Consider the following 10,879-nt stretch of genomic DNA (forward strand, 5'->3'; position numbering starts at 1 on the left):
TTCAATGTTCAGTTTCCTTTAATGACCCCCATCTCCCTTGCAGGGTAGGTGCAGGCAGCTAGGTGATGGCAAGACATGTTCACTTGAAGATCTTGCCTTGATTGAAGTTTTTGCCCACATGCTGGAAGGCCCCCTCCCAGGAAAAGTACTCTCGAACCAAGGTCTGGGTCTCCTCGCTACCAGGATCCAGTTTCCGCCATGTATACGACTCGTAGTCCACCTGCCAATCTGGACTCAGCTGGGGATAAAAAAAACAGAACAGAAGCATGTGGTTAGACACTGGACATTGCTCTGTATCTCTGCAACCTCTAGCTCAGACACCAGGACTCACAATGATGTGAACACACTTCCTATGTATAATCTACAACATTTCCCTCACACACAACACACTGGCCCAGACTCAAAACCCCCAGTTTCCTATACTCTTGCCCACTAAAAGAGACCACCCCCAGCACCTTCCTCACCGGAAAGGCAAGTTCTTGGCCTCGGAAGACCCAAACGCCAGAAATGGAGCTGCTATTGTTGGTTCCAAAGAGGATGACACTAGCAAAGGCATTCTTCCTCAGTTTGTCCAATCGCTGGAACATCCCTAAGGGAGAAAGAAGGGAGACTATTCAGCCTCTTGGAATCATGACGCCCCACCTTGACCTCCATCCACCAGACCCACCCCTCTTCTTACCAGTGATGAGGTTGCAACTCATGAAAGTCTGGGTGAGCTCTTCAGGGAAGCGGTACTCAGCATACCACAGGGACCAGCCATCCTTATCAAAGTGCTCCCAAAAATATGGCAGCGCCACAGACACTGTGTCCTCATTGGAGTACTTCCGCTTAAACTCATCCAACACGAAGGTACTAAAGAGAAAACACCAGGAGGCTAATAAGCAGGAAGCCATGCTACAACTGCAAAGTATCTCTAGGTCAATGGTGTTTTCACTTAAAATATACCAGTTTGAAAGAAGTGGTCCCTGTAATGCAATGTCAGACACTCACAGCATTAGGAGCAAAGATAGATAGAGGGACATGAACAAGAGCTAAGACATTTCTGGGCCTAAGAGTATTAGACATGCATGAGGAAGCCAGCAAGGTATGGAGGATACAGCTAGCTGCTGCCCCCAGGTGGTGGCTAAAAGCGAGGTAGTCTGTTTTTCTCAGTCTAGGCCCTCCTGGACATTCCCCAGGAACCACAAGTCAGTGCTCAAGTAAAACTCACCCACCACACAGGACTTCTCGGGTTACAGGCTGGAACCAGAATGCAAGCAGAAGATAGCCACCTCAAATCTTTATGCCCAGGTCCTCTAGTTCCTCTTTGCCCAATAACAATTTATATATTGAAAAGCTTATCAAAGAAAAGGTTACCAAAGTAACCTGACACTCAGGGTCAGATACCCAGATGCCAAGAAAGCTAACATAGGCACAGGAGGTATTACTTCCCCCATAGCTCAGGTTCTACTTTTCCCCCCCAATTGTATTTCTCAACCACTTTCAGTTCCATGGCATCTGACGCCCTCTCTGACCTCTTCTGGCATCAGGGAGGCATATACAAACATCAGGCAGGCACATACAAACATGCAGGCAAAGCACTCCTGCACAAAAATCTAAAGAAACTTGCCGGGCGTTGGTGGCGCACGCCTTTAATCCCAGCACTTGGGAGGCAGAGGCAGGCGGATCTCTGTGAGTTCGAGACCAGCCTGGTCTACAAGAGCTAGTTCCAGGACAGCTTCCAAAGCTACAGAGAAACCCTGTCTCGAAAAACCAGGAGAAAAAAAAAAAAGAAAAAAAAAATCTAAAGAAACTTAAATGGCGAGGCAGTAGTGGCATATACCTTTAATCCCAGCAGAGACAAGTATATCTATGAGTTTGAGACCAGACTGTCTACATAGTGAGTTCCAGGACAGCCAAGGCTACAAAGAGAAACCCTGTCTCAAACACCCCCTACCAAAGGCATAAATATTGCTTCAAGTTAGGGATGACCACTGCACCACTCTCAGGGAGTATGGGAGGCAGAGAAGCAGGAGAATCAAAAGTCCAATGTCATCCTCAGAAACGGCAAGTGCCAAGGCCCTAACTCAAAAGCTGTAGTCTAAGTTTTTCTCATTTTACAGACGAGTTTAAATGTTGAGCCTGGTCCAAGGTTATACTATATATAGCAAAGCCAGAAATCTGCCATTTAACCAAAGGTCCCAGACTGGTCTCCAAATGTCCACCAGACAACTCTTTTTAAGGGCCTGAAAACCTCAAAACCTCCCCTTTCCAACCAAAAGGTAGGACTGGAGACTTTCTCACACTCCATCTGTTTTTCCCCCAAATAACACAGACCAAGTATGGTCTGCATCTGTAATCTCAGCATAGGCATTTAACAGATCCTGCCTCAAAAAACTAGGATTAGTGGTATAGCTAGATGGCACAGCAAATGCCTAAGCATGGGTGAAGCCCCAAGTTCAATTCCCAGCACTCTTAAATATATGTATATGTGTGTATATAATAAACATAAGCTCCTAAAACTCACCTAGCTGGGAGATCTTAAAGGGATCAGAATGAAATCTTCAACAAATGACAGTTAAATCACTGCCTTCAATTTTATGCGATTAAAAAGCCTAAGGGTAAGGGGGCTCAGCAGTGGTGGCACATGACTTTTTTTAAGATTTATTTATTACGTATGCAGTATTCTGTCTCCATGCATGCCTGCTGGCCAGAAGAGAGTACCAGATCTCACTGTGGATGGTTGAGAGTCATCATGTGGTTGCCGGGAATTGAACTCAGCAACCAGTGCTTTTTACCGCTGAGCCATCTATCTCTCCAGCCTCCATGGTGCACGCCTTTAATCCCAGCACTCAGGAGGACAGAGGCAGGTGGATCTCTGAGAGTTCAATGACAGCCAGAGTTGTCCTAAGGGATGTGAGGTGTAATGGCTCATGTCAGCAATCCAGCACTTGGGACTGAGACCAACAAGGAGGACCAGAAGTTAAGATCACTCTTAGCTACAGTCTGAGACCAGCCTGCAATACATAAGAATCTGTCTAAAAACCGAGAACCACCCACCAACCAATAGCAAATAAAACAGTACCAAGGGGAAACACTTTTGGCATCCCAGAAAGGCATCGTGGTAATACAACAAATAGGCATTAAATTAACATCCTCAAAGGTACATAAGAGCCAAAGGCTCAGCAGGTAAAGATGCTTGCCTGATGACCTCACTTGATTCCCAAGAACCACATGGTAAAAGAGAACTGACTCCATCTCAATTGTCCTGACTTCCATACACATCAATGCATCACTCTATGGCTGGCAAGAGTGGGCCCACATGCACACACAAAATAAACTAATTTAAAAATACCTAAGGATGCCGGGCATTGGTGGTGCACGCCTTTAATCCCAGCACTCGGGAGGCAGAAGCAGGCGGATCTCTGTGAGTTCGAGGCCAGCCTGGTCTCCAGAGTGAGTGCCAGGACAGCCTCCAAAGCTACACAGAGAAAGCCTATCTCGAAAACCCCCCCCCCAAAAAAAAAAAAAAAAAAAACCTAAGGAGGAAGGAGAAACCTTTCCATTCATTGTTACTTATTTTCTGTCCATAATAAGGACCTACCACATGTGTCTATATTATAACAAAAGAATAGGTTTTTAACATAACAAAATTCTTCTCATTAGATCTATGCTTGTGCAAAACTCGGGTTAATCACTTGATTCAGAACTCATTGTATTCTGAGAGCAGGGTTGCAGATATACTCACAGGCAGAGCAAATTGTCTTAAATGAACCTGAGTTCCAGCCCCTTTCAGAAACACACACACACACACACACACACACACACACACACACACACACACCTACCTACCTAAAGAAGCACCTATTAGAGCTTAAGTTTTCTTGGTCTCATACCAAAAAACAAACAAACCAACCAACCAACAACTCCTACAAATTAAGGCTTTCAGCTGGAAGTCCCTGCCCTTTAGTATCCATGCCTCCAGAGCCAGTCATCACGGGAGTGCTTCTACAGGATAGTCACATTAAAACATCACAAAATGCAGGTAGGTCAAAACTGAACAAGGATGGCTATTCTTCAGTCAACTTTAATTCCAGCACTAGAGAAGCAGAGGCAGGTTCAAGGCCAGCCTGGTCTACAGTGAAAGTTCCAGGACAGCCAGAGCTGTCTCAAAAAAACAAATAACAAACAAAAACACCAGGACTTCCATACTGGTACATCCCAGGTGGAGGCAGGAAGATAAGTCAGAAATTCAAGGGCATCCTCTGCCCCACAGCCTCACAAACCAGCCTGGACTACAATGAGACCAGGACTATACTTACACCCATCACTATTTGCAGCAACTACCTCAAATTGCAGGCCTAGATGTATGTGAGAGGAACAAAGGCTAAGAACAGGTTAAGAACGCCTTCCAACACGCTTACCTCTTGGGCAGGTGAGCAAAGGGGTCCTTGGCCTTGGGCTCAGCAGCAAGTGCCTGCTCACACTCGTCCATCTCCTCCTCAGGAGCTGGGGCAGCTGCCTTTTTTTCTTCTTTCCGCTCAGCCTGGGGCTTCTGTTTCTCTTCTCGTGAACCCTTTTCTTTCCTTGGAGTTTCTTTTTTAGGCTGGCTCTCTGCAAACTTTTTAGCTGATAAAGGAGAGAGGGAAGTAAATATACTGCCTCTTTCCATTTTCCTCCAAACCAGGCAACAAATGGAAAGTGATGGCAAGGACAACCAAACAAGCCTCAAGGAGCATACACAAGTTATCACACTCTGCATTCCAGTGTGCCAGTAACTATTTGATAGATTATGTTCAGGGGTCACCAAAAGTCAAAGGCTGTTGACAGGAACAAACGGAACCCTGATCACATGCTGTCTCCAGACTTACCATCAAACTGGGCCATCTTCTCACACAGCTTCACCTCCCCCAAGACCGCCCTGAACTGGGGCTGGTTAATGCAGGTAAGGAACCATCGGTTGGTATTGGGGAAGGCCTGACGAAAAGAAGGCTCTAAGACCTGCCAGGATGGAAGGACAGAAACAAAGTCAACACTAGAAAGGCTATGAACAGATCTCCAACAAGAGCACAAGACCCTTACCCCCAGCTCCACTTTCCTCTCCATCCCCAACAGCAAAACTTTAAATCACTACATCTCCAAGAGGACTACTTACAAAGGGTCCTTTTTTGTGTTTTGGGTTTTTTGTTTTGTTTTGTTTTATCTTTTTCAAGGCAGGGTTTCTCTGTGTAGCTATGGCTGTCCTGGAACTCACTCTGTAGACCAGGCTGGCCCGAACTCAAAGAGATCCACCTGCCTCTGCCTCCCAAGTGCTAGGATTAGAGGTGTGCGCCGCCGCCGCCACCACCACCACCACCAGGCAAGTGCACTTTTTTTTTTAAGATTTTATTTATTATGTATACAACATTCTGCTTCCATGTATATCTGTACACCAGAGGAGTGCACCAGATCTCATAGTGGATGGTTGTGAGCCACCATGTGGTTGCTGGGAATTGAACTCAGGACCTCTGGAAGAGCAGTCAGTGCTCTTAACCTCTGAGCCATCTCTCCAGCCCCTTGTTGTCATACTCTTTTACACAAGAATTTCATGTCTATTATTCTTAATCTTTTAAATTTCATGTCAACAAAATTTTCTTAAGTTAGATTCAACAAGTCTGTAACAGAGTCTATGTAAGAGACTAAGGGCTTAGCTCAGTAGCACAATGTAACCCAGTATTCACAAGACACTGGGCTCCAACCTAGCATCCAAGGGGGTGATGCTAGGTGGGGGTGGCTACTAGACTTATTTTGCTAAACAAGCTGACCCCCAAAAAAGACATTTTGTGTGTGAAGCTGGGAATGGAACCTAGAGCATTGCCAGATAAACCATGTCACTGGGCCTCACTCTAGCTCCACACTGCAACTACAACCTGCACACTGATGACACAACCAAACCCAAGACACCAACCAAATAAGAGTGTAGTTCAGCAACCCAGTATGATCAGAACAGTCCTTCTTTTAACTCATTCACAGAAAAATTCACTATCCTCTTTTAAAAAATTTTAACATTTATTTCATTTTTACACAAGTGTTCTGTTTCCATGCATATCTGCGCACCGTGTGCAAGCCTGGTGCCCACTGAGACCAGAAGGTATTGTATTCCCCTTGAGCTGGAGTTAAAGAAAGTTATAAGCTGCTATGCGTGTACTGGGAATTGAACCTGAATCCTCTGCAGAGTGCTCTTAAATGCTGATCCATCTCTTCAGCCACACACTGTCTTAAATTCTTAATTTACCTTCCATTTTTATGTATATGGGTGTTTTGCCTGCACATATATCTGTACACCACATGCATTCTAGTGCTCACAGAAGCCTGAATTCAGAGGGCATCGCATCTCCTGGAAAGGGAGATACAGCTATTAGGGCATCATGGGGGTGCTGGGAGTACTCTGTAAGTGCAGCAAGTATTAACTGTTGGCCTATTTCTCCAGCCCCTGTCATTTTCAAGTTTGCCAAAAATAGGAGGGGGTGAGAGCTAAATCTGGTCATGGAGACAGATCACAGAAATCAGGAAGTTGGGAACTTCAAGTTCTGAATACTTGGGTTCAAGTTATACTTGAGTACTTACAAGCTGTGTGCTATAGGCACAGAAACATTATAATGAACCCCGTGAGGCATACGGTCAGAACAGTAGGAGCTTTTTTCTTTGTTCCTACTGTACTACAATTCTGAATCAAAATGGATCCCCAGCTATTGCTTGGAAATCAATACAACATTCTTTAAAACCCAACAACAAAACCAGTAACCTGAGGGGCTGGAGAAATGGCTCAGCAGCTAAGAGCACTGGCTGCTCTTCCAGAGGACCCAGGTTCATGGCAGCTCACAGCTGTCTGTATCTCTAGTTCCAGGGGATCTGACACCCTCACACAGGCATACATGCATATACACAGACAGACAGATGGCTGTTCTTCTAGATGGCCCTGGTTCAATTCCCAGCACTCACTTGGTAGCTCAAAACTCCTTAGGACCGGTACACATATGTACATACATACATGCTAATACACATAAATGAAACAATTTTAAATGTTTTAAAAAACATAGGAACCACACAGTGATTACTACCACCTTGAATTTAACACAGATAAAGTAAAATAAAATAAAGAACTGTGAGAATTCTTACATCCTTCTATCTGTACCAGTAAATAATGAAGCCAGGATAGGGACTTGGATCTGCCTCCAAAAGCCCTTGACGCTGCAGTGACCATCCTTACCTATCTTTAATTTATGATCTCGCTATACAGCCCAGGTTGGCCTCATACCAGAGTGATCCTCCTGCCTCAGTACCTTAAGTGCTGAGGTTACAAGTGTAAGCCACCACACCCAGCCTTACCCATCTTTAAATTAAACCCATTATTTTCAAGAAACTAAGCAACATCACCTAAAATGAAAACACCCACCGTACTCAATCCTGGGATTCCTACAGCCATTAACTGATGAGTCCTAAGTAGAACCCAGGGCACCCCAGCACCAGTCAATCTCCTGTCTAATGGGCTCTTTACAAACCTTACCTGCTTGTAGAGCCACAGAAGGGTGCAGACAACTGTGATATCAGCCAGGGTCACTCGCTCACCCACCAAAAAAGTCCTTGTCTTCAAATGAGTGTCCAGCAGCCCCAGGATTCGCTTCACCTCCTCTTTTGCATTTTCAGTGGCCTGTTGTTTTGAATATTCAAGTTTAGTGGGTACCAAGTCCCTTTCCATTTAATCAGCATTGGCTCAACCCCCAGCCTCTATCACTAGAATCTAGGATCACCTGAAAATGTATTAGAACTAAAACATGCATGTTCAGTCTCTTCAGAGTTGACATGACTATTTCCCACCATACTGACGGCGAGCACTTACGACTTTGCACTGCCACACATCACTGGCATCTTTCCCTCCAATATAGGAGTTGACCCCATCTCTGCCAAGTTCCAAAGCATACCTGTTTGTTGTGGTGCATGATGCCCAAGGTGGGGAACACCCAGGTACTGGCTGGAGGAACGATGTCACTGTCAGCAAAGCTCACCCACTGCACCACCTGAGCCGCTGCCTCTGGAGTACTTCCACGAAGGTCCTCATTGCTTACTGCAAAGGCACAACATAAAGCTTGGAACCTAAAGATCATGCCCAAACCAACCCAGGTCTCTATGATCCCACCCCGTCCACTGCCGTCACTCCCAGCCACTTCTACAGCCTCATCCCCAGAACCTCTCAATCCTGTGTCCCCACAAATTACCGTAATGGGCAATGGCATTGCTCTCAAACACACAGAATCCGTCGTCCCCCTCAAATGCTGGGACCTAGGGGCGAAGTAGTTAAGAGACAAAAGCAAAACACAGGGATTTCTCACTAGCCAATTCTTGGGATTGAACTGTCAAGAATGTTGAGACAACCCTTGCTATGCAAACTTGCAACATTATCTGAGACTCATATGAAAAATAATCAGTAACTCTCTCGTAATCTGAATCCAGTGCCTGGACTAAGAATTCAAACATGGCTGAAATGTGAAATTACGGCCTCATACCCTTATTCCCAGTCTGAATCTGAAATCAGCCAGGGCTAGTGTGACACCATCTCAAAATAAAGAATATTCTCAGGTATGGATGTCTTCAGACAGTCCTCCACCTACAACTCCGCTACCCAAGGCATTAGGTGCAACCCACACACAGCATTTGGCCGGGCAGTGGTGGCGCTCACCACTGGGGAGGCAGAGGCAGATGGATCTCTGTGAGTTCGAGGCCAGCCTGGTCTACCGAGTGAGTGCCAGGATAGTGTCCAAAGCTACACAGAGAAACCCTGTCTCAAAAAACAAACAAACAAACAACAACAACACACACACACACACACACACACACATATACAGCATTTGCCGTCCTCCATACTCAGCGTTGGATATTTATCTCTACTCAAGCACTCTGGGATATGAATCCAACTTGCAAGAAACCTAGTATGTATGTATTGGCCCAAATACATTTCATCCCACAAATCCAAAGCAGGTCTGTAACTCTGAGAGTCACCAAACTGCTCTGAATTTCCCTTTATAGAAAGGCTCATATTAGATTATATAAACTGACCTCACACAATCCTCCTGCCTCAGTCTCCAGAATGCTAGGATTACCAGAAGGCTTCAAAATGATTTTATTTTTCCTTCTGGGTGCTTGGACAGTCAAACTCAGGGCCTTTCATCCCTGGCCCCATGAAATCTTTAAAAAGTAACTTCAATGTTGAAGAATAGAATATGGAGGCCATGTCCAAAATAATAGAATTTTAGGGCTCTTTGGGGTCCCTGCTTCTCTACTCACCTTGCCAGCAGGAAACTTTCTGAGAAATTCAGGGGTGCGGTTGGTTTGGCCAAAGTGGAAGTGGGGTGGTGCGGAGAGCACGCGGACCTGAGCCCCGCTGTACTGAGCAGCGATGAGGGCCTTGAAGGCTCTCCAGTTTTCAGGATATGTGTACAGGGTCTGTGAGAGGAAGGGTGGAGAATGGACATGAGTACAAGAATCCTGAAAGCGACTCCCCACACTTTCAAAGCCTTTGATTCATCTCCACTCCTTCTGGTAAACCAAATTAACTGAGTATGCCCTATGTAATCAGAGTCCTCTGAAATAGCGAGAACAGAACTGCGTACCAGCTGCTAAATAAAGCTTGCTGACAGACGTGACCTCCCGTAAGGACATCACTAGCAGCATTCTTCCCTTCAGAACTTCGTGGTCCCACCAGTCTTCATCTGCCCAAATACACACACCCTTGCCTCCCAGAGCCCTTGTTTCATTCATTCGTGGTGACCCAGTGTATGGCCACAGCCAAGCTGGTAGCACCTCACAAGCACACACATCGACCAATGGATTTCAAAGTTCCCCTCAGAATGGCCACGTTGATTTCTAGCGGCATGCTCTGCTCATCAACTCCTCTTCCTAAAAAGTCTGTTTTTCCTCACCGAGCACTAACATCGCTCTGGTCCTGTCCTTCAGTGTTTCCAGTTGTCTCCCTACTAAAACCTGGCCAGAGGTGTCCAAATGGTCTGCCTTCAGTGTTCCTTGACTCCTCTGCTCCCAAACCTCCCCAAAAGACAACTCCTAACTGTGCCAGTCCCTCCTGCCCACAAAGACCCTCTCCTTTTTCACTGTCCCCGTCGGTGACCCACAAAACGGTCGCAAAAGTTCCACCAACCTACCCAGACACCACATCTTAAAATGGCAGTGCAGCTGAGCCACTTTTTAAACATCCAGACACTGAAGACCCAGCATCTCTTCTCCTCAACCCCAGAACATTCCACCTCTGGCCTCCGAGCCCCAGCCTCAGTTCCCCTCCAGGCCCTAGGAACCCTGCTCTCCGGCGGTACGGCCTGCGAACCCCAGATCGGCTCTCCGTTTGGGTCTGGAACTCTCCTGGCGCCGACTGACCCGACTCAGTCAAAGGATGGCGGTGGATGAAGTGACCTGGATCACCAGAGCCGGCGAACTTACCCCAGCCGCCATGGTGATTCCGCAGAGAAAGGGGGTGGGGCTGTCGGTGCTGCCGCAAAGTAAGCCGCCAGGGAGACAAGGGAGGGGGTAAGGGGACAGCCGTACGGAAACAGCGGCCGGAAAGCGAGGACGGCATAAAAGGCATACGCACGACAGTTCCGTCTCCAGCCGCGCTGAGTTGGAAAAAGCACGGGGTGGGGCGCACTGCCTGGAGCGCAAAGAGCTGGCGCCTGCGTAGTATGGCTCTGGGCAGCCCGCCCCGCCCGTGTGGCCGACCAATCGGAAGCCTGATAGGAGACGGAGCTCACTGAGGGCGGGGAGAGTGTGAGAACCGGCGGAAGCACCGCCCCAACCGCTAGTAGCTCTAGCCTACTAGGAACTACATGGGCTGCAAGGAAGGAGTGGCAAGTCACTA

General features: G+C 46.8%; 1 protein-coding gene across 1 annotated transcript; it reads right to left on the minus strand.

Annotated features, from left to right (window-relative positions):
- Eef1g (eukaryotic translation elongation factor 1 gamma) lies at positions 1-10,613 on the minus strand. The gene is made up of 10 exons (XM_027408327.2): positions 10,465-10,613; positions 9,301-9,459; positions 8,235-8,298; positions 7,941-8,083; positions 7,526-7,669; positions 4,851-4,980; positions 4,404-4,608; positions 680-852; positions 465-589; positions 1-238 (listed from the first exon to the last, which is right to left on the minus strand). The coding sequence occupies exons 1-10, from the start codon at positions 10,474-10,476 to the stop codon at positions 80-82; spliced, it is 1,314 nt and encodes a 437-aa protein (XP_027264128.1). The 5' UTR covers positions 10,477-10,613; the 3' UTR covers positions 1-79.
- Positions 10,614-10,879: the final 266 nt, after the last annotated feature.

The sequence above is a fragment of the Cricetulus griseus genome, chromosome 3 (assembly GCF_003668045.3).
Source record: "Cricetulus griseus strain 17A/GY chromosome 3, alternate assembly CriGri-PICRH-1.0, whole genome shotgun sequence".
Classification (NCBI taxonomy): domain Eukaryota; kingdom Metazoa; phylum Chordata; class Mammalia; order Rodentia; family Cricetidae; genus Cricetulus; species Cricetulus griseus.

Excerpts from the sequence above, each read along its gene's own strand:
- Eef1g (XM_027408327.2), bottom strand. Across the intron at positions 8,084-8,234 it reads CAATGCCATTGCCCATTACG|TAAGCAATGAGGACCTTCGT; the intron begins GTAATTTGTGGG and ends GTGCCTTTGCAG. Across the intron at positions 4,609-4,850 it reads GAAGATGGCCCAGTTTGATG|CTAAAAAGTTTGCAGAGAGC; the intron begins GTAAGTCTGGAG and ends CTCCTTTATCAG.